Genomic DNA, 24,546 nt, shown 5'->3' with positions numbered 1-24,546 from the left:
GGAACCAAGTTCTGGTTGTGATACTTTTGCTCTGTGTGAGCTTGGCCAAGACACTTTGGAATCCGTGTGCCTCAGCCGCCACGACTGTGAACCTGAGGATGAACTAAGTGTTAACTCTCTTCCACAGGCTGCAAGCTCTGATGTGTAACACAGGCTGCTTCTGCTGTATGCCGATGGTCCCCACACCTTCTATTGTCCATGAATGATGGTTGAACCAACACCGCTTCGATAATGTGGGTAGGAAGGGGTGCAGCCCAGGCACCTGCACCCAGGCAATCGGGCCATGTGGTCAGAGGAGGGAGGGTGGCGTAGCGGATCGGGGCACAGAGACTTCTGGGAGTCATCATCTGACGCTCATACTTAAGGGTGGTCACCTCCGCTTAAAGAACTACCACTCCCGAGGAAAAATCTAGTTTTAGTAAACCACTCTTTGTCCCTTCCCATTCTGGGACCCACAGCAATTAACAAGGAATTGTCAGGCAGGGAGCAGAGTTTACACCAGGAGTGGTGTGCTTGCGCGATGAAGATCTTGAACTGAGAAATGAACAAGAAGGGGGCAGGAGTGGCTGGCTAAGTTTGGGGGCAAGAACAGTTAGTGGTTTTACTTTTACCTCCACCTGACAAAGCCCCATTGTTAGTAGGACAGAGGCCATGTACTATCATCCTGCTCAACCTGCCAGAGGGGCTGACCATGTCTCCCTTGAGCATCCTCCCAAGCCGGCTGAAATGGCTGCGTGTCTGCCTGCCTCCCAGGCCTGATGTGGAGCTATGAAATGTGGATTTTCATCTATTAGCTCATGTTTAAAAGGGCACGCTGAGGTTCCTTGATTTAGTCTCTTTATAATAATAATAATGGCATTTGTTAAGCACTTACTATGTGCCAAGCACTGTTCTAAGCATTGGGGTAGATACAGAGTTATCAGGTTATCTGACATGGGACTCACATTTTTAATCCCCATTTTACAGATGAGGTAACTGAGGCACAGAGAAGTGAAGTGACTTGCCGAAGGTGGCAGAGCCAGGATTAGAACCCATGTCTTCTGACACCCAAGCCTGGGCTCTCTCCACTAAATCAGGCTGCTCTCTTTAAAAACTACTAGCAGAGGGGGCGAGACCATGCGGTTTCTTTTCATTTAACTTGGCTCAGGGCCCTAGAAATAGGAGTTTAGGTAATCAAACCTGTTCTGCACTGACAAGTAGGACAACTGGAAGAATATATGGAGGGGGAGGATCCAGGTCTGCTTTTACAGATGCAACAGTGAAAATGTCTGTGCAGCAACCTGGGCTGCAGTGTCAGGTCAAAGCAGAGGGGTGGTGAGCACAAAACCCGCTGTCCAAAAAGAAACACATTTCCACTGGAAAAATGAGCAGCAGAGAATTTAATGTTTACATGTATGGGAATGACTTCCCCACAACACTACAGATCCTCTGATAGGAAAACAGGAAAAGGTTTCCTGTCCTCAGGCTCAGGTCAGAATCTGGATGTGTCCACCCTTCAACCAACAGCCTATATACATACTGTTTAGCCAGTGGATAAACGGAACACTTCCTATTCTGGACTTCAGAATTAATATCATCAAACAGCACTCTCTTGATCAGGGTATGTAACACAGCATCATCAAATGAAAATTCGAAAATTTTGAGTAACTAGTACTCAACTTGGAGTGAAAGCAGGAAATGTGGAGTTCAGTTTTACTGGATCTAACTTCTAAAAAATCCTCCTCTACTCCCATAAGCACTTATTGCAGTGCTCTGCACAGAGTAGATGCTCAATAAATACTAGTGCCTGATTGGAATTAGCTAATGTATGTGGCCATGAATAGGCATTTGGGCTTCTACATGAGTTTGTTATCACTTGGAAATGCAAGAAACTGGGCAGTTCCTAGAGCCATCTCTCTGCCTGTCCTGCAGTCATCATAGCCTCAGGTGCTGCCTGGTTTCTCTTGAATCCTGGTGATTCTAGCCCATGAAGAATGATCTGGTTACTAGGCCCTTGCAGTAAAAAGGGTGGGGTTGGAAAATGAGTAGAATTGCATGGATTAAATTTTGAAGTGGACAGACATCTGAAATGTGGAGAAATATATTGGCTGATTTATCAAAAGGAAGGTTTTACGACGGAAACATCCAGATTTAAAGTCCTGGCCAGTGTAGGTATTCAGTGAACACTTTTTGATGAAATGATTTTCAACCTCACATAATACAATTTCCACAAAAGAAAGGAATCTACATTTTACATTAAAGATCTGATAAATATATTATTACAGTGTTACTACACGTCTTGAAACAATAAATTATTTTACTTTAAAGCTCAAACTTGGAACACTAATCTGCTTAAGAAAATAGTGAGTTTCTTATCAACAGACACTACTCAGTTCCTTTAGCTACTACTCTTCTTCTCTCTATGATTGGAATCAAGCTGGATAGGAAGAAATTGAGCATTTTGTGACTTACACCCACTGAAATATACTATAGGTATTTACACTCCCCCTTTAAAAGAGTTCAGCAGGCAAATGTAATTGCCACAGACTCTCCTTCAAATGGAATTAATCACAGTAATCTCTCCTAATAAAAGACTTGTTGACAAAGAGACTTCTCTTCTTAATATCACGGTGTGGCCAAACAGGCCTGCTTATTCAAAGGGCTGTCTTTACTTAAACCTAGGGCAGAGGCCCAGGTTTCTTTGAACTTCAAGGGCCAACCTGATATTACTGAGCTTAACTGTCCCCCAAAACACCTGCCACATGTCTGCGAAAGAACACTGCATGTCAGAAATCCCCTAGGCATTTCCAATTAAGAAAAATGAAAGGCCTCTCAGAAGAAAAGTGGTGTCAGATTCTATTTTCACCATAAATTCTGGGTCTCTTCACTCAGGCTGCGTTCTTTGGCCTCTGCAAGCATCTGGAATTGGACATAAAGAAGAGTTGAAATTTGTAGGAAAATGAAGGCAAGGCTTAAGGGTTTTATTGAGGTTCCATGGGCTTATACACTTCCCTGGAACCTGCTGCATCAGCAGAAAGCGAAGCAACTCATCCTTGATTCCCTTTTCATTGGAATGTCCATGTTGCCCATGATCCCCCAAGGCTCTGAGTGGGCCCCGCTTGTCATCACATATTTAAAATGGTGGGAAGGCCGGGGTTGTTGGAACACGGAGAAGCCTAGAAAATTGAATCCCACTTCTACTTTTGCTCTTATTCTTTTCATTTTTAAGCTATTTTTTATCATTTGAATCCTCTGTTGTGTATCTGCTGCCATTTCTCTCATCACATTCTTAGACTGTGAGCTCTCTGGGGGGCCAGGGAACCTACCCTACCCAACCCAATTCTCATCCTTGTATCCCAGCAACCAATTAATATCATTCAATGAATGAATGGATGAATGAATGGAGGACTAAAAAGGAGAACATGAGATGTGCATTTGGTTATTTATTCTGCTTGCATTATTTGTAAATATTTTTTATATGTTTCCCCTGCTAGAGAGCATAAGTTCTTTGTACACAGGGACTGTGTCTTATACTTGTGTTGACCTCTCCTAACCACTTAAAACTCAGTTAGTACTCAAGAGATATGATTACTACTACTAATAAATTGTGGTATTTGTTAAGCACTTACTAAGTGATAGGCATTATTCTAGCTCTGGGGTAGATACAACGAGATTGGGTTGGACATTACTACAACTCCTGCTGCTTCTATTTCTACTACGACTTCTAGTACTCCTTTTAGGTACTTAGGACAGTGCTCTACACATGTAGACATTCAGGACACTGCCTTATAAAAGAGTGCCCAGTACAGCATTTCACTAAAAGTAGGCACTCAGTACAGTTTCCCTGGAAACAGGAAGTAGAGTGTACAGTGCTCTGCATGGAGAGGGCACTCAACAAATCCCGTTGATGAAAATAGCCAGAATATGTCATTTACCTGACAGTCTTCTATTGTCTGTGAGAGCTTCATTTAATTGTATTTATTGAGCACTTACTGTGTGCAGAGCACTGTGCTAAGCACTTGGGAGAGAGCAATATAACAATAAACAGACATGTTCCCTGCCCACAAGAAGCTTACAGTCTAGAGAGAAATTGTTTGTATGAGATGATTTCCTGGACTTAGACTACTTCTTGAAGCGTACTTATTTTTATCCAGTCATTGCTACAGATAACTTTAGAGTTGGAGGCCAAAGCTGAGAGGCTGAGTACCACATTGGACACCTATTTTGGCAGAAACCTGGTCAGACAGTATAGGCACTGTATGCTTGGAAGTACATGAAAAGAATAACAGTTAATGCCCTCAAGAAGCTTCTAATCTAACGGAGGAGATAAGTAAATACAGACTGATTGCATAATGAGGGCCCGATTAAACTTGCCATTACAAAGAGCTTGTTTCTCTGAAGCCTCAGTGGATATATGCATGTTGAAATTGGGATTGGTTGTATCAGCCAACCATATGGCACTTAGTGGTCCCTGGAGATTACTTTATTTCCAATGGACCATGCCATCACACTCCTACATGGCTTCAAACCAAAGCCATTTCACTCTAACAAGGTTTTGCCTCTGATTCAAGTAGGAGAGTCAGAAAGTTGTTGCAGTTAAGGAACTTTTACTCCTCAAACATATCCCACCAACACACACATACACACAAACACACATTCACACACACACTATTTTCCAGTCTGGCCCTTAGGCACTTCCAGTTCAGCTTTTGGTCTGGGCTCAGCTGTCTGGATGGCTGATTAGGCTGATGGACAAGAACCAGGTTCATGCTCACGATTTGTTTATCAATAAAGCTGGGGTTACTAACCTATTCTTTCCTGCTGCACTTGGAAAGCCACCAGGATAAGCAGACTGGAACAAACTCTTGAAGAAGGTTATCTAATTTGGTATGAGGTAGTGGATGGTATACATACCTGCCAAGCACTTCCTGACAAGGTTGTGTACATTTACGGGTGAGATTCCGCTTCATTACTGATGGACAGGCTGCATGTTGGTTTCTCTTCCTGATTATCTGGAGGTGTAAATTGGATTGGGGCACCACCCCTCGCGGCTGCTTACTTGACTTGGTCAATTTCTTAAATTCACTAGCAAAAGATATCCCTTTCCGTTTGTCATCCCGAGCCGCCTGTCAAAACAACCCAAATATCAGAATAATTTACTCAAAACCACGATGCAGGTCAGTTTGCAAAAATGTCAAGAGCCATAAAACAGATCATATCATATTTTCTGTACTGCCTTCAGAGCCTCCACTCAACTGTCTGGGTTATTTGAAAATATTTTGAAAAAAAAATTGAATTGGATGTGAGCTCCCCAAAATATACTTTTTGTCTTCCCAACTACCCTGCCATCCTACATTCATTCTCTCATTCTTCCCAGCTGCTTCTTGGAGAGATCCACCATTTGCTTGCAAAGCCCACCCACTCTACTACCTTCTGAAGCCCCAGTGCCCTCTCCTCCCAACATTTTGGTCCCATGACCTCACCAACTACTTCATTTCACAACTACTTCACTACAAAACTGAAACCATTAGGTGTGAGACTCCCAAAGCTCCCCCTCACCTCTCCAACTACTACCCAACCCAGCATCTATTTTCTCTTTCTTTCAAGCCATCTCTGAAGATGAAATCTCCTGCCTACTCTCAAAATCCATCATCTATGCCTTCAACCCCTCCCCTTTCACCTTCCATGCACACTTGCACTGCTCTTCCTCCCTCCCTAACCATCTTCTTCAATCCCCCATTCCCTGATGGCTCCTCTCCCTCTATCAGTCAGTCGGTCAGTCATATTTATTGAGCCCTTACTGTGTGCAGAGAACTGCACTAAGTGCTTGGAAGAATACAGTATAACAATGTAATAGACACATTCCCTGCCCACAGAAAAGCCATTTCTGGAGTCTACTGCCACCTCCATCTATATCATCCATTAACCTTCTACCATTCCTGTCCAAATGCCTCAAAAGAGTTCCACTTTTCTCTTCAAATTCCCTTCTTGATCCACCACGATTTGATTTCATCTCCTTCACTCTCCTGGGGCCACACTCCCCAAAGTCACCAGTTACTTCCTTCTTGCTAAATTTAACGGACTTGACTCTCCCTCTCCCCTAGTAGTTCTAAACCCTTCAGTTGCCTTTGCTTCTGCGGTCAACTCCGTTCTATCTAACAGTCATTCTACCAACTCAGTTGTGTCCTGGTCCTCCTCCTACTTCTCTGACTGCTCCTCCTCAGTCTCTATTGTTGGCTTTTCATCCACTTCATCCTTGCAAGGCTCAGTTCTGGGCTTCCTTCTTTACTCAATCAATTGATCAGTGGTATTTAATGAGCCCAGAACACTGCGCCAAGCACTTAGGAAAGCACAATATAAAAAAGTTGGTAGACATATTCCCAGCCCTCAAGGAGCATACAGTCTAGAGGGAGTACAAATATTAAAATAAAATACTTATTCTTGGGAGCTCAAATGTATCTATGGCATCAGCTACCCCCTCTATACTGATGACTTCCAAATCTACTTCATTAGTTCTGACCTCTTACCACCTCTGCAATCTCGCATTTCCTCCTGCCTGTAAGACATCTCCACATGGATGTCCTGTTGGCACCTTGATCAATCACTCAATAAATCAAAGGAATTTATTGAGCATTAACTGTAGGCAGAGCCCTGTATTAAGCACTTGGGAGAGTACATTACAACTGATTGGTAGACACATCCTCTGCCTACAGGAACTTAAGTGTCTAGAAGGAACTTAATTGCTTAGAAATTAAAATAAATTACATACTTCACTCTGCCTCCTGGTTCATTTTTCTTAAACGTCTCTCCACACCCATTTCTCCACATTGCCAACACCTCAAATGCCTCTACTCCCTTGCTTTAAAGCATTCCATCAGCTCTCTCTCTTTTAACTATCCCCTCTCCACCCACTATACTCCAGCTTTCATTCCTCATTCCTCTTAAAATATCCTATTCACTATGCCTCATTCTTGATTCTATCAACTCCAACTCCTTGCTCACATCCTTCCTCCTGATTTAAATTCCCTCCCTCTTCAATTATACTAGATCACATCTCTTTCTATATTCAGCCTTCCTGAAATCCCATCTTTTCTGAGAGATTTTCCCCAAGTTAATTTTTCTTCTCCTCCCAACTTCCTCCTTAGCACTTCTGCATCACCTCCAAACTCATAACCAACTGTGACACTTCAGTACCTACTAAACTGTACACTATTTAATCACTGACTCATCCACATATCCATATCCATCAATTTCTACTTCTTCCTGTCTATTATTTATTTTGTGTATGATTTTCCCGGCACCCTTTTTAAAATGGTATTAGTTAAGTGCTTACTATGTGCCAGACACTGTACTAGCACTCAATCACCTTGCCACCTCCTACCTAACCTTACTCCTTTCTCACTACAACCCAGTTTGCACACTTTGCTCCTCTAGTGCCAAACCTCTCACTGAACCTCGATCTCATCTATCTCGCCGCTGACCTCTCACCCATGTTCTGGAATGCCCTCCCTCTTCTTACCTGGTAATGACTCTTCCCACCTTCTAAGCCTTACTGAAGGTAAAGCTCCTCCAAGAGGCCTTCTCTAACTAAGCCCTCCTTTCTTCACTCATTCCCTTCTGTGCCACCTTGACATGCACCTTTTATTCATTCCCCTCCCAGCCCCACAGCACTTATATACATATCTGCAATTTTATTTATTCATATTGTCTGTTTCTCCCTCTAGACTGTAGCTCATTATGGGCAGGGGATGTGTCTGTTATATTGTCATACTGTAGTCTCCCCAGCGCTTAGTACACTGTTCTGCACATAGTAAATGCTCAATAAATATGACTGACTGTAGTAAGTGCTGGGGCAGATACAAGCTGGTCAGGGTGGATAATGTCCACGTCCTACGTGGGCCCCACAGTCTTTTAAACCTCATTTTACAGATGCGGTAACTGAGACACAGAAAAGTTAAGTGACTTGCCCAAGGTTAAACAGCAGACAAATGGCAGAGCTGGGATTAGAACCCAGGTCCTCTGACTTCCAGGCCCATGTTCTTTTCACTAAGCCATGCAGCTTCCCCTGCTGGATGGTAAATTCCTTGAGGATGGGAGTTTCTAACTTTTCTAACTTTCTAACTTTTGTACCTTTCCAAAGTGTTTAGTATGAAGTTCTGCACAGTGTAAGTGTTCAATAAATCTCTTGATTGAATGACTGGTCATTGGATTAAAAGTGTGAGCCAGCCAAGTCTTACATGGCCCTTTAGAGAGCAGACCAAACCAGGTCAAAGTGCACTTTATCTCATCTTCTTCAATTCCCTATTAATTCCCAACACCCCCAAATTATGCCAATCCAACAGTCAGCTAATTCATCTGGACATACTCATGCAGCTATCTGCTCCCATTATTGTAAACAATTTATTTTTGCCATTTCCCCCAGTTAGGTTTCACATTTTCTGGACTGTGATTGTATCTTTTTACTCCTCTGGTACTGTCCCAAGAAATTAGCAATGTTCTGCACTCAGTAGGGGCTTGATAAATATCATAGATTGATTGATATGAATAAGTGATTTCAGGGTAAACATTTCTACAAAAATTCACATTTGTTTTGAAGCAGCTCAAACTGGTGCCTAACTTGATAGTGATTAATTATTATGGATATTTGACTGTGGAATCTTAGGCCCACTGCTTTCAAACATGCCCATGTCTCCGCTAACCTAAAAAAAACCCTTCCTTGACCCCCACAGCTCCCTCTAGTTAATGCCCCATCTCCTCCTAACATTCCTCTCCAACTCCTTGAGCAAGGTTGTCTACACCCGCTGTTCTCAAGTTCATCTTCAATTCTTTCTTGACCCCTTCCAATCTGGCCTCTGTTTCCTTCACTCCAAGAAACCTCCCCCTCAAAAAGTCACCAGTGATCTCCTTCTTGCCATATCCATCGGCCTCTACTCCATCCTAATCCTCCTCCAATACTCAGCTGCCTTCGCCACTGTTAACCACCCACTTCTTCCGGAAATATTATGTAACCCCAGCTTCACTGTTACTGCTTCTCTCCTGATTCTCCTCCTATCTCTCTGGCTGCTCTTTCTCAGACTCTTTTGTGGGCTTCTCCTCTGCTTCCCACTCCCTTACTATGGTTCAGTTCTGAGTCTCCTTCTATTCTCCTTCTACACCCACTCCCAATGGAGAATGTATATGTTCCCATGGCTACCACCTCTATGCTGATATCTGTTGCCGAATTGTACATTCCAAGTGCTTAGTACAGTGCTCTGCACATAGTAAGTGCTCAATAAATACTACTGAATGATTAATATCCAAATCTACATCTCCAGTCCCAATTTCTCTCCCTCTCTGCAGTCTCACATTTCCTCCTGCCTTCAAGACATGTCTGCTTAGATATCCTTCTGTAACCTCAAACGTAATATGTCTAAAACTGAACTTCTTATCTTTCTGTACAAACCCTGTCCTCCTAACTTTCCCATCACTGTAGATGGCACCTCCATCCTTCCTGTCTCACAAGCCCATAACCTTGGCATTATCCTTGACTCCTCTATCTCATTCAACCCATATATTCAATCACTAAATCCTCAGTATCCTCAATAAACTTCAAAGGTTGCCCTCCCACTGCCACATCAAACAAAAACTCCTCACCATTGGCATTAAAGTACGCAACCACCTTGTCCCCTCCTATCTCACTTTGCTACTCTCTTACTTCAACCCAGCCCTCATACTTCGGTCCTCTAATTGTAACCTCCTCACTGTACCTCAATCTTGTATATCTCACAGCCGACCTCTTGCCCATTTCCTGCCTCTGGTCTGGAACACCCTCCCTCCTTTCAAAGACTTACTGAAGCACATCTCTTCCAAAGGGCCTTCCCTGACTAAGTCCTCCTTTCCTTTTCTCCCTCTCCCTTCTGTCACCCTGACAAGCTCCCTTCATTCATCCCTCACTCCCAGCCCACAGCACTTATGTACATAACTATAATTTATTTATTTATATTAATAGCTGTCTCCCCCTCTGGACCTGTAAGCTCGTTGGGGGCAGGGAATGTGTCTGTTCATTGTTATATTGTACTCTACCAAGTGCTTAGTACTGTGTTCTGCACACAGTAAGCACTCAGTAAATACAATTGAATGAATTAATGAATGAAGGTTGTCATTCAGCCTAGATGAATAAAAAGGTTGAGACTCTACAGGAAGGGGATCTTTCCTATATGAGGCCCACTGATTGGTCCTGGATCCATTCAACAGAGAGGTGGTGACTCCTTCTCCTCTGCACCACCAGCCCCGCTTGCCAGCCTGCCCCTTCTTAAATGGGTGCCTGGGGCAGCCAGACTTGGAATTACCAGAAAAACCAGCTCAAAGAATAAGCCAAGATGATAAGCAGGTTCTAGCTGCCCATTAGGGACCAAGGCCTGACCATAATTTACCCTAATAATTAGGGCCTATGTTCAAAAAAAGTATCTAGCGGCCATTAGCTTCATCTCTTTTACTCTCATCCCTTGTCCTTTCCCTTCTCTTCTCTTCTACTTCTGCTCTCTCCTCAACCCTTTGAGTTGGGAAGTGGGAAGTAACAACTGTCCTTTGCCCGCCTCCCTCAATTTTTAACAGAGGGCATAGGCTTTGCCCTTGAAATTAAAAAAAAAAACCCAAGACAAGGTCACACATAATCTTACTCCAACATCTGTGGCCTAAACCCACTTGTTCCCATCCTCTGTTACCAAACTTGAGGGAACACATAAAGAAGCTATTACATTTTACCTGAACTGTTCCTTTAGTTTGAGAATGAATTTCCTGCTCCCTTCCACTTGCTCTGAGCCTGAAAAAACACACTCTTCATCTGAGAGAACACGCTGAGATGGCTTTGGGGTAGCAGACTTCTTACTGGCAGACTCTTTCATCACTTCCTCAGAAGGACATAGTTGCATGGGTCTGGGTTGCCTCAGAATGCTGTAGGAATACTTGGCTTTGCAGAGGGTCTGAGGAAATGGGGAGAAGGTATTTGGTAATTTAGGTCCCAAATCAATCTATAATGAGAATTCTCATCAAAATGGAAAACAGAGCAGACACCCCTTTTACCTGCTGAATGACCATCTTGAGCAGTGCTAACTCTCGGGCTTTGATGACTGTTCGAGGCTGTTCGGGGGAAACATCATGAACTTGAACAAAAAATTATCTTCCTCAGAACTCCAAGCCACCTCTTCTTGGACTCCAAAAATATGTTTCTTCTCATTTAGGTTCTGTAGAAAGAAGAAGAATTGAATGGAAAAACGATAGAGGAAACAAGAATTATTACAAATGTGGTGCCTGGAGTAACACTTCCTACATCTAAAAAATCTGAATCTACCAGAGGAAAAGATGTCTGATTTTTGACAGGGATGAAATCTCATCAACTCTTCCTTAGGCAGAGCTATGGAAACTTGTTGTGGGCAAGGAATGTGTCTCTTTATTGTTCATTCATTAATTCATTCAATCATATTTATGAGCACCTACTATGTGCAAAGCACTGTACTAAGCACTTGGGAGAGTACAATAAAACAGACGAACAGATACATTCCTGACCACAATGAGCTCACAGTCTGGGGGGGAGACAGACATTGATATAAATAAATACATAGATAATATTAGATAATACTAATAAGGTAATAATAGATATAATATAATATGGTATTGTACTTTCCCAAGCACTTGGCATAGTGCTCTCCATACAGTAAGTACTCAATAAATATGACTGAATTAATTAGCTCAGCCTATGTATTCTGGGTGGAGTAAGCAGAGGGCTGTCCGGTTTGGGTAGAGGGGAAGAATAGAAACAGACTATGGATTAGTTATGTGCCCAAAGCCTATTCATCTCTATCCAAATGCTCAGGCCCAGCAGAAACACAAACCAGTCTCTTTGGCCTTCATAGTTTTCAGAGTCCACAGGAGAATGGCTTGGTACCTGGCAGCAGAGGGGGGAAGTCCCACTTCAGAGAGAACAAGCTCAGCTTTCTAGAGGCCTTCCTGTCTAGGGAGAAGGGAGGATTTCATCTTTGAGCCTACTGGCTTAAACTCTAAACCCATGAAGATGTGTTGGACTCTTTACATGGGAACAGGAGCACCCTGTCTATCTCATGTGATTTGGTAAATAGAAAGCTGTGTGAGGACTCCTGATGCAGCATGTCTAAAATCCTGGATGTTAAGGTTGCAATTCTCCTGCTCAACTCAATCATCCATGAGGCACTTGACTTCATGTCTTGTCCCAAAAGGCCACCAAGAGCAAATAAGAGGTCAATGAGGACCTCAAATCTGTGAAAAGGGAACCAAGCTCAGATTTCTAGTATGCTCATCTTGGAAAAAGGACAAATCAACTTAGAAGAAAACTGTCTTTATTTGGTTTCTGTTTTTTATTTTTTTAATTGTATTTGTTAAGCTCTGTTAGTGGGGCATCATTTGGGATTCATTCATTCAATAGTATTTATTGAGCGCTTACTATGTGCAGAGCACTTTACTAAACACTTGGAATGTACCATTCGGTAACGGAGAGACAATCCTTGCCCACTGACAGGATTACAGTCTAATCGGGGGAGACAGACAGACAAAAACAAGACAAATTAATCACGATAAATAGAATCAAGGGTATATACACCTCATTAACAAAATAAAATAGGGTAATAAAAATATATACAAATGAGCACAGTGCTGAGGGGGAGGGGAAGGGAGAGGGGAGGAGCAGAGGGAAAGGGGGAAAGGGGCCTTAGCTGAGGGGAGGTGGAAGGGGAGCAGAGAGGGAGCAGAGGGAAAAGAGGAAGCTCAGTCTGGGAAGGCCTCTTGGAGGAGGTGAGCTCTCAGTAGTGCTTTGAAGAGGGGAAGAGAGTTAGTTTGGTGGAGGTGAGGAAGGAGGGCATTCCAAGACAGCGGTAGGACGTGGACCAGAGGTTGACGGCGGGATAGGTGTGAATGGGGGACGGTGAGGAGGGGAGCAGCAGAGGAGCGGAGCATGCGGGTGGGCAGCAGAAAGAAAGAAGGAGGAGAGGTAGGAAGGGGCAAGGTGATGGAGAGCCTTGAAGCCCAGAGTGAGAAGTTTTTGTTTCATGTGGAGGTGGATAGGCAACCATTGGAGGATTTTAAGGAGGGGAGTGACATGCCCAGAGCATTTGGGATCTTGCAGCCAAGTTGTTTGGGGTGCTCAGTGGAGGGATGCCATCAACCCATACTTTGTTTTTATTGTATCTGTTAAATACCAACCTTGTACCAGGCTCTGATTAAGTGCTGGAGTAAATACAAGCTAATCAGGTTGGACACAGTCCCTGTTCCACTTGGGCTCACAGTCTTAATCTCCATTTTACAGATGAGTTAATTGAGGCACAGAGAATGTGAAATGACTGCCCAAGGTCACACAGCAGACAAGTGGCAGAGCCGGGATTTGAGCCCAGGTCCTTCTGACTCCCAGGTCCATGCTCTATCTACCATAGTCACACTGCTTCTCAGTTTTTCTAGGTTTTAGCCTAGTAGTTTTGACCCGTTACGATACTGTGGAAACAAACCATCTTTCCACCTTAATTGCCTGATTCCTGACCTTTATCGGCTCTCCCCCTCCTACTTAGAGAAGCAGCGTGGCTCAGTGGAAAGAGCACCAGACTTGGGAGTCAGAGGTCAAGGGTTCGAAATACCAGCTCTGCCATTGTCAGCTGCTTGTGACTATGGGCAAATCACTTAACTTCTCTGTGACTCAGTACTCTCATCTGTAAAATGGGAATTAAGACTATGAGCCTCATGTGGGACAACCTGATTACCCTGTATCTACCCCAGCGCTTAGAACCAGTGCTCTGCAACATACTAAGCACTTAACAAATACCAACATTATTATTATACTTAACTTCACTGACCTCCTTCTTACAATGCAACTCGTACATTTGCTCCTCTAAATACCTAACCTATGTGAGTCTCTCACCGCATGACCCCTTGTCCATGTCTTCCCTCTGGCCCTGAAGTGCCTCCCCCTTCATAGCCAACAGACCTTCTCTCTCACACTTTCAAAACCCTTTCTAAAATCACATTTCATTCATTCATTCAATCGTATTCATTCAATTCTGTTGCCGAATTGTACATTCCAAGAGCTTAGTAACAGTGTTCTGCACACACTAAGCACTCAATAAATACAACTGAATGAATGAATGAATTTCCAAAAAGGCCTTCCCTAAGTTTTCATTTCCCCTATCACCCCTCTCCTCTGCATCACATATGCACTTGTGATCTATACCCTTAAGCACTTTGATATTCACACCATCTCCAGTCTCTCAGCACTTTGTACATATCCATATTACTCTGCTATTTCCCCTATAATTTATTCTAATGTCTGCTTCCCTCTCTAGCCTTGTAGGCTCCTTGTGGGCCCTGTCTGCCATGCAACAATAGACAAGCAAGTAGTAAATAACTAGATGAATGCTCAATAAAATCCTAATGATTGATTGCTTTTGTTACCACTGTCTTCCTCAGGTTTAGCTCTGTGGCAGAGAGGTGAGCCCTGGGCTTGCTTCCACCATGGAAGCATATGGAGGCTTTGCTGCCATGGGGTGTCCTTGAAGCTGTGGGCAGTGTCATGCTCCACAACCCATGGCTCCAATTTGAAGTCTGTGTTGAGTTCCGTGGTGTGAGGGGGGAGATGGTGCTGCATTGTCATCTCTGCAGTTCTGGGCGTGAGCCCCACAGTGTGGAGAGGGGCTCAGAGCTGACATTCCCCCCACCCCCACAATCCCCTCTTGCCTGCAGCATTGCCCTGAGGACCTAAGACAGTTTGGAGAGGCCTCCACAGTGTGCAGCAGATGCCTCTGTGCTCTTATGAGACTTGCCATCCGGCCTCCGCACAAACCACCAACAACAGTGCAGGGCCAGGAGCACCCTAGCACGTCGCCCCAGGGCCCCTCCCCAGATGTGCAGGCCTGCAGTGTCTCCTTAGAACCACTGCCATCGCAGGATGTCCTTCACCCCCCCACCCCCATTCGCAGTTTTGGGTTTGATGCTAACCACCCCATCTCTTCCCCCAGAGTCTTGGTACGTTTTGGGGATTGTCCTTCTGACCCAAGCCCCTCTCTCCAGGCCATGGTGACTCCAGGATTGGTTAAATGGGCCACAAGCAGTGGCTCACCATGTACTGTTGAAAGAGGGACTTAAGAGCCAATGATCAAGTACCCATTGGAGCTAAAGGACCTGGCCAATTTCGGGCTGCTCAAGACGCCAAAACTCTGCCCCTTTGTCAGCTATGTGGGACTGTGGGCTTATATGGTCACTTCCACTTCTCGGTGCACTCCAGTTCCCTTCATATGTAAAATGGGGGGTTAAGACTGTGAGGCCTCACATGGGACAACCTCATTACCCTGTATCTACCCCAGATGCTTAGAACAGTGCTCTGCACGTAGTAAGCGCTTAACAAATACCAACATTATTATTATTAAAAAGAAGCCACGGAACCTGATCGACAGCATGGGGAGTAATGATATTTTGCTCCTGTGGTAACATCTTTGGGTGGGCCAAGGGAAGTGATTGAGTTAGCTCGTAGCAGGTTTATGCAAATGAAAGGGTGTATTAAAACCCAATCCGAGTAAGCATCACATGTGCTTACTGCACATGTGCCATGTGCTGGAACTTCCTAGGAGGGAGTGGGTTCCAAGGTGCCTTACTTGGAAGGAGCTGTTGTCTCTGTGTTCCCTACTATACCTCTCTGGAAGTGGTAACAGATGTGTTGCAGGTGACCAACGGATATTCAAGGAACTGGCCCTATGGTCTGGCCTGAACCCCAGGTTGCCATATTCCCTGCAAAGTGTCACATTTAAGAATTTGAGTGGGAAGAGATGAATTAATTTTGAAAGAGATGAGGGATGGGACAAGTGACCAGGTAGGAAACTGGGAGACAGGATGGGATGGGAGGTCCTGGCATGGTACATTATAGCTTCTGGCAACTTGGGCAGGCAGATGGCACACTCGGTCATAAGACGGGTCCATCCGGTTGCTCTGTCAAGTCATTTGGGTGACTGCTGGCTCATCTGGGTGCCTGATGATGACATTAGCTGCCTGATGATATTAGCTGGAATCTAGCCAATTCCAGGGAAGGATAGGTGAAAAAAGAGGGCAAAGGAATAAGGCCAGGAGATTGAGGTCTCTTGTGTCTCTCCCCAACTGCTCTGTCTTTCAATTCCAAAGAAAAAAGTATAGCTTGAAGCTAAATCCAACCAAATCCAGCCAAAGAACTACCTGCTGTAAAGCCTTCCACAGGGAGAAAAAAAATAACCATATTTAATGGTAACTCAGGTCAGTAAATGATCAGTACGAGGGTTAATCTAGTGTTTTAAGCAGGATATTAGTCCAATTTCTCTATTCTTTAACTCAAATTTCTGACTTGTTTATTATCTCCCAGCTTAGATTTTGCCTTAAGTATCTTTGGACATAAAGTAAATACACTGCTCTAATGGAGGTTGCCTGTGCTAACCTTCTGGCTGAGCCCACTTATTTTGGAGGAAATTATACTACTGAATTGAGAGGGAGTTGAGGCTTTTGGCCTTCTTTCCCAGCTAACTGCGGAACTCAAGGGAGTGAGGGGAGTGGGGAAACAGGTCAGCAGCAACTCCCCTAAAGCTTTACATGCTGCTTGGTTATTCAGTTCTGTCATGATGGTAGTGATGAATTACCTGGATAATATCAGGTGCACTAGCTATTCAGGAGCAGATGGTGAAGGCAGAGCAACCCAAGTGTCCCTCTTTTCCAGGATTGTTTTGATCAAGGAAGATGCCTTAAAGACATTGCCAGGCTGATATAAGGTAGGGAGGCTCGTCCAGAGAGTCTTGGGGTTCAACAGATGTGCCCTGGGTTCGTCCCACATAGATAGTGGGACCCTGGAGAAATTTTTGTCCCCTCAACTGTCCCCCTGCAACAACTGCAAGAAGCCACCTGCAGAAGTTCTAGAAATCAAATCAGAAGCAAAAATTCCTGGAGGAGTGAGGGGCTACGTCACAGGGAAGCATGAAAGTTCTTTTCCAAGGCTAATTTGGAGGATGTATAACTTTTGTAGCTTTTTGCTCACAAGTAGGAGAAGCTGAGGAGTGAAACTAAATACTACTTGTGTCAGGGAATGTATCTTATCAACTCTGTTATACTGTACTTCGTACAAGTACTTCGTACAAGTGCTCGCATAGTGCTCTGCACACAGGAAGTGCTCAATAAATAAGATTGATATATTGACTGACTTGAACAAATTCCTGATTAATCCTTTGACTGCATAGAAGTGACCAGGGAATATGCACTGACTACCAAGCAGATTGGATATCTTTGTTCCAAGAAAACAGGCAGTGAATGGATACTTCTGCTTGGGTGCACATGTACACTACAAAGTCTATATTTGAGAGCTGCCTCAAGTTGTGATGATTATTTCAAGCCTGCAGTAGGTGAATTTTATTTTTTTCTAAGACATCTATCTCAGAAACTCACTGGAAAGCTTGAAGAAAATCACAGTTCTGTTTCACTAGGAGAGCAATAACCCTTTCTTTAGCTGTGCCAGTGCCCAGGGCCTCGCCTCTCCTGTCCAGAAGATTGACCACCACTAGGCATGGTCAGCTCAGTAGTTTCACTTGCTCACTTCACCGTGTGCAGCAACTCTTTGTTATTTTGGAAGCCACTTACCTCCTCCTGGGTTTTAAAGATGATCCTTCCAACATATCCTTCTTCTGGAACCAGCTGTTCAAAACCTCTACCAGCTTTTCCTCAGGACAATTATTCTTTGGAATGGTGGTTTCCTGCACTCATTCTTTTCTTTAGATACAAAGCATTTTTCTTCCATCAACAGAAAGTCTGTGGTGATTGGCTCCGCACCACTCTTAGAAGGCTGAAATCTGGCAAAAAAATATTGTATTTTAGAGAAACTCTACGTAGTATACACATAGCTTTATTGTCAATTATTCTTTTCTTTAGAGACACACTGTACAGCATTTATTTACAAGTAAAGGTTTACAACTTTTATTTATATTTTAAATACTTTTCTTTGGAGCAAAGCCACATTCTCTTTGAAAGTGGAGGTTGTGAGTGATTTGGGAATACCTCAAAGCACTCTAAAGTGTACATTTTGTCAACAATGGGGCCAAACACCAGGAACTCAACAACAAAAACATAGGTGTTTGGGGCTTTGGGGACAATCAGGAGCTGTTTTCTTTCCTCATTGCAGAGGTTACGGCTCCTGTTATCTCCCAGGAGGGAGGGAGGGTAGAAGAGGGGGAGAGGAAAGAAAGGCTGGGAGAGACCAAGGAGTAGTTTGGTGAGGGTAGAGGGAGACACATGAGGGATGGACCAAAGGATGGTGTAAGGAGATCCTAGGTAAAACTTCAGATTACAGGAATGAGTTCCACTTTTTAAAAAAAGACAGAAAAGCCTGATCTAAGCTTAGGACTGTAAAGATATGCTGCACAATTTAGTCAAATTGCTAAAAGAGCAAATTGTTTTTCATTTCTAAGATTTGCAACTCACAAATTTGCCTTTAATTTTCCCTCAGGTCAAGGGAAGATGCTCTCACCCAGCATCATCCAATTACCTCTTGTTCTTCAATAGGTTCAGGTACTCATCAGGGAAGTCTCCATTTTGCACAGGGCTCTGCACTCAGCAGGTGTACAATAAACAGTGATGATGGTGCTCTGCTCCCACAAACACTTCTTCCCATCTTCACTAGCCCATCTGCCTGATCTCTTGACCCTGTCCTGAAATCCTCTATTTGAGGAGTGGGAAAATATGGACTGAACAGCTTTTCGGAAAAGTGGATCCAAGTAGCAGAGAGAAGTATGGACTGGAGAAGAGAGACACAGGAGGCCGGGAGGTCAGTGAGGAAGCTGATGCAGTATTCAAGGTGAAAAATGAGAAGTTCTAAGATCAGAGTGAATTCTGAATGGAGAGGAAAGGGAAGATTCTTGAGATGCTGTGATGGTAGAATTGACAGGATTTCGAGACAGATTGAATGTGCAGATTGAATGAAAGAGATGAGTTGAAAGGAGGGTGGTGAGATTGTCTACAGTGATATAAAGGTCAGTGGAAGGACAGGGCTTTGGTGGGTAGATGGGTTCTGTTTGGGGCAGTGTTACGTTTGAGGTGTTGGTCAAGTACCGATGTCCTGAAGGCAGTAGAAGATACGAGATTACAGAGAAGAAGAGAGGTCAGGGCTGAAGAGGTGGATGGTAGAGTTGTAGTTAAACTAGAGTTGAGTTTGATAGTTGAAGCGAATGATTTCTCCAAGGGTTTGGGTTTGGATGGAGAATAGAAGGGAACTCAGAACTGAGCCTTGAAGGACCCCAACAGTTAAAGGGTGGGAGGTAGAAGCAGAACCAGTGAGAGAGTCTCTGAAGGGGTGGCCAGAGAAATAGGAATAGAATCAGGAGAGGCCAGGAGAGCCAAGCTTAGATATGTTAGTGTTTTCAGGAGATGTCAGCTGAAAGGTCAAAGAGGATTAAGATGGAGTAGAAGCCATTGGATTTGGCAAGAAGGAGATCACTGGTTATCTCACAGAGGACTGCTTCTGTGGAATGAAAGGGAGGCTTAGTGGAAAGAGCCCAGGCATGGGAGTCAGAGTTGTGCGTTCTAATCCTGGCTCCGCCACTTTGTGTGACCTTAACTTCTCTGTGTCTCAGATACCTCATCTGTAAAAATGGGGATTGAGACTGTGATCCCCACATAGAACAGCCTGATTACCTTATATCTACCCCAAATGCTTAGAACAATGTTTGGCACATAGTAAATGCTTAACAAATACCATTATTATTATGAAGTTGGAGGAGCAAAAGTGGAGGAAACCAGGTGAGGAAACAGTATTTAGAAACAGGTGTAAATAACTTATTTATGGAGATTGGAGAGAAATGGGAGAATGGAGATGGGGTGATAGACAACTGAAGGGAAGCATGGGGCCTACGGAGGGTTTTTTTTAAAGTTAATTGACACACGAGCAAGTTTGAAAGCAGTGGGGCAGGAATCACTAAAAGTGAGCAGTTGAAGATGATGGTCAGAGAGGGAATAAGTGTTTTGAAAAAGTTGGGATGGGATCAGTCAGTCCTGCCAGTCATTCATATTTATTGAGCACTTAATACTTACTCAAGCACTCTATGTGCAGAGCACTGTGCTAAGTGCTTGGAAGAGTACAACATAACTATACAACAGACACATTCCCTGTCCACATTGAGCTTATTATCTAGAGGGGGATTGAAGGAATGGGATTGAAGGTGAAGGTAGAGGGGGCAGACTGCGAGCAGACACAGGAGATCTCCATGAGATACTGCTGGGAAGAGTAGAAGAGTCACAGAGAGGGCAGGATGAGGAAGGGACTGGAGAGGAGCAGGAATTTAGGGATAGCATGCCTAAAAGCTTTTTATTATTATTATCATCATTATTATTATTATCATCATCATGGTATTTATTAAGCGTTTACTTTGTGCCAAGTACAGTTCTAAGTGCTGGGGTGGATACAGATAATCAGATTGTTCCACATGGGGCTCACAATCTTAATCTCCATTTTACAGATGAGGTAACTGAGGCAAAGAGAAGTTAAGTGGTGTGGCCCAAAGTCACACAGCAGACAAGTGGTGGAGCTGTGATTAGAAACTCACATCCTCTGACTCCCAAACCTGTGCAATTTCCACAAAGCCATGCTGCTTAGCCGGGTCATTGGAGGTAAGAGAATGGAAGGGTGGGCAGCAAGAGAACAGGGCAGGGGATAAGGATGGAGTAGGTGGGGCGAGGATAGCAAAGATGGGGTTGGTCATGATGATGGGGTGGGTGGTGAGGATGGGGCAGGTGGTGGGTCTGGGGAGTGGAGAAAAGAGTGGGCACTTCCCGGGAAAGGTGATGGTGGTGCAGGAGAACTAGTAAAGCTTTCCCCCACACAATATAGCATGAATACATTCTCTAGCTCAGGCCCCAAGGCAAACTGCAGTTTTGGGGCACAGGGCACCAGGCCAATCCACTCCTAGGATATCCCCTCTGTGGCAGGAAATGCCACTTGGCCACTGGGAAGGAGCAGCATCCCCAAACTTCCCTTTTCCTCTCTGCACACCTGAATACCCCACTCTCTGAGGCTCGAGGCCTTCAGCCTGTCACCTTGTGGGCCCTTCCATCAGATCTGCCACCATCTGCTGTCCTCCCTGCCTGTCTGGCTGCCTACTTCCATCACCCCTTTGCTGCCTACTCCACACTATTTTCCCCTCCCTTTCTTGACTATTACAGAAAAAACATTGAAAAAAATGAACCTGATGGCAGAGACATTTTCATTGGAAGGGACAGCAGAAGGGATAATGAGGAGAGAGGAGTGCTAAAATTTAAATCAATATGGCCACTGGAGCACACGCAGTATCAAAGGGGATGGTGGAGCTCTGAGCATGGGGGTGGTCACCTTCGGAGGAGGCGGAGGCATGCGGCCACCGCTGTTGGCAGGTGACTGCTTACCTCTTTCAACTGTCTGAGGCCAGCTCTTTTAAGTGCTGGGATAGATATGAGATCATCGGATCAGACACAGTCCTGGTCCCACTTGGGGCTTAGAATAAGGAGGGAGGAAGTGCAGTTATCTTATCCCCATTTAATCAAATGGGGAATCTCTGAGGCTCAGAGAGACTTGCACAAGGTCACACAGCAGGAATAAGCTAGTATTAGAGCCCAAATCTCCCGTCTTCCAGTCTTATGTTTTTTTTCCACTAGGGCCACACTGACTTTTTGAAAAGTGATTAATCATTATTATTATTATTATTATGGCATTTGTTAAGTGCTTACTATGTATGCACTGGGGTAGATATAAATTCATCATATTACAGTTCCTGTCCCAAACAGGACTCACAGTCTTAGTAGGAGGGGGAACAGATGTTTAATCCCCATTTCACAGTTGAGGAAACGGAGGGCCAGAGAAGTGAAGTAACTTGCCTAAGATCACAAAGCAGGCAGTTGGCAGAGCCAGGTGTTCCAGGCTGGATAAAGTCCCCTGACCCACAAGAGGCTCACAGTCAAGTAGTAGGGATACCAGGTATTGAATCCCTTTTTCAGTTGAGGAAACTAAGGCTCTGAGAAGTTAAGTGTCCAAGGTCATACAGCAGGCAAATGGTGAAGTCAACATTAAACTCCAGTCCTCTGACTTTCAGGCCTGTGCTCTTTCCACTAGGCCATGCTCCTTCTCCATGATCTTCAAATTCTCTCCCTGCATTCCATGCAATTGAAGTGTCTGCAAAACCCAGCTTCTCATCCCACCTGCCCCAAAGCCTGCTCCAGGCCCTGCTCACATCACTTTCTGAACTGTAGGAATAGCCCTCCCTCTAGTTCAAAATGCAGTTGCTGAATCATCTCCAGTTCAAAATGTAACTGTTCATTCTGTCTTTACCCCATTTACATATTTCTGTCCACTCTTCATCTGGATCTCCTCCTCAGAAAGTTTTGAGAATTTACTATGGTCCTGCCTTGGGAGAATCTTTGGGCAGCTCTCCTTCCCAGACATATATGTTTTCTTTAGGGTTGCAATAGTTGTCTTATGCTTCTGCTAGAGGAATCCTTTGGCCACATAAATCACACAGCTGCATACTATGCTTCTGGGCAGCCTTATGTACAGCATTCACCAATCAAAAACTCGGCTAGTGTAGGCAGGGTCTTCAGTGCGCCTTACCTGTAAAATGAGCTAATTAGAATTGAGGAATACTCTTGACATCCTGGGACTCCCAGGTTACAAGGGCAACAATACACAGACCTCTTCCAGTTCTTTCTTGCATAGAGACAGCTAATTTATACTGTAATTAGACTAGATAACCAAGGTTTGTAAATAAATATGGGAAGCAGAAAGGCCTAGTAGATAAAACATGGACCTGGGAGCCAAAGAACCTGGGTTCTAATCCCGGCTCCATCATTTGTCTGCTGTGTGCCCCGGGGCACTTGACTTCTCTGTGTCTCAGTTTCCTCAACTGCAAAATGGGGATTCAATATTTGGTCTCCCTCCTACTTGACTGTGAGACTCAGGAGGGTCAGGGACTGTATACAGCTTGACACGTAGTAAGGGCTGAACAAAGATCATAAAAAAAAGAAGCAGGATGGAGTAGGGGCATGAATAGGAAAGGAGAGGTATAACACCTAAAAGGTAAGAAAAATACTTTCTGGGACATTTAGAAGTCAAAACAGGAGGATTTGATAGGAACAGAAAACTGAAAAGAATTGCTGAGAAAAGGTAGAAAGGTTCATTTTTTAAATGTCCATCTTTATGAAAAAGATTGTGGCCTAGTGGATAGAACATGGACTGGGAGTCAGAAGGACCTGGGTTCTAATTCAGACTCAGCCACTTGTCTGCTGTGTCACCTTGAGCAAGTCATTTACTTTCTCTGTGCCTCAGTTACCTCATCTGTAAAATGGGGACTAAGACTGAGCCCCATGTGGGACAAGAACTGCAATTTGCTTTTATCCACTCCAGCGCTTAGTGCAGTGTCTGACACATAATAAGCACTTAACAAAGACCTTAATTATATTATCAACTGTTTACACTTGACAGGGATGGAAAAGGAGAAGGCATAGTGCAATAGAAATCAAAATTGGGAAGGCCTTTCCTGATTAAACCCCTCTTTTCCTTGGCTCCTTCTCCCTTCTGTGTCACCTATGCACTTGGATCTATGACCTAAATTCATCCCACCCTCAGCCACACAGCCCTTATGTACATATCCATAAATTAGATCTTATAAATTACTTATTGATATTAATGTCTGTCTCCCCCTCTAGGCTGTAAACTCACTATGGGCAGAGAACATGTTTACCATCTCTGTTGTACTGTACTCTCCCAAAGTGCTTAGTAGAGTGGCTCTGGCACCAGTAAGTGCTCAATAAATACTATTGCTGATGCTGACGTTAATGATGATGAAAAGCAGCAGTGAATGTCCAGGGTCTGTTGGCCATTGTTAGTACGTAGCCACTAGCTTTTAGAACTCACACAGTAGAGAAGTCCTCCAAATTGGAAAAGTGCAGAGGTCATGTCCAGCTTTTAAGAAGGGAACATGGACAAACGTAATACAGACTGGTAAGCCTAAACTTGATACACAGTGAAGCTGCAAAGCAAATGAGCAAACAATCAATTTGCAACTTGCTAGCAGAGTGTCAGTCACTAGGAAGCAACAGACTTTATTTACTGAAGAACAAATTGTGTCAGACCAATTTCAATTTGTATGTCAAAGGGAGAGATAACAGAGATGAGAAACAATAGATATAATCCTCCTTGAATGCAAGAAGGTAAGGTATCAATTGTTGGGCATAAAACCCTATCCTCCCCTTGACTTCCCCATCACTGTTGATGGCACTACCATGCCTCCTGTCTCACAAGCCCGTAATTTTGGCATTATCCTTGACTTCTCTCTGTCTAATCCCAGTTCTGCCACTTGTCTGCTGTGTGACCTTGGGCAAGTCACTTAACCTCTGTGCCTCAAGTAACTCATCTGTAAAATGGGGATTGAGATTTGTGAGCCCACGTGGGATGACCTGATTTACCCTGTATTTACCCCACTGCTTAGCACAATGCTTGGCACATAGTAAGCACTTAACAAATACCATATTATTATTCAGTCCACATAGTCAATCCAT

General features: G+C 44.0%; 1 protein-coding gene across 1 annotated transcript in view; it reads right to left on the bottom strand.

Annotated features, from left to right (window-relative positions):
* Nucleotides 1-1,353: 1,353 nt before the first annotated feature.
* The window catches only part of PLCE1 (phospholipase C epsilon 1), a 363,948-nt gene continuing 340,755 nt past the window's right edge, over nucleotides 1,354-24,546 (bottom strand). The window contains 8 exon segments of the mRNA XM_029060510.2: nucleotides 1,354-2,898; nucleotides 4,894-5,105; nucleotides 10,716-10,940; nucleotides 11,041-11,135; nucleotides 11,138-11,201; nucleotides 17,614-17,663; nucleotides 17,666-17,701; nucleotides 17,704-17,794. Coding sequence (XP_028916343.1) covers nucleotides 2,868-2,898; nucleotides 4,894-5,105; nucleotides 10,716-10,940; nucleotides 11,041-11,135; nucleotides 11,138-11,201; nucleotides 17,614-17,663; nucleotides 17,666-17,701; nucleotides 17,704-17,794 — 804 coding nt within the window. The 3' untranslated portion in view covers nucleotides 1,354-2,867.

The sequence above is a fragment of the Ornithorhynchus anatinus genome, chromosome 3 (genome assembly GCF_004115215.2).
Source record: "Ornithorhynchus anatinus isolate Pmale09 chromosome 3, mOrnAna1.pri.v4, whole genome shotgun sequence".
Classification (NCBI taxonomy): Eukaryota; Metazoa; Chordata; class Mammalia; order Monotremata; family Ornithorhynchidae; genus Ornithorhynchus; species Ornithorhynchus anatinus.
The sequence above is the reverse complement of the archived record's forward strand: the minus strand, read 5'-3'. Positions and strand labels throughout refer to the sequence as shown.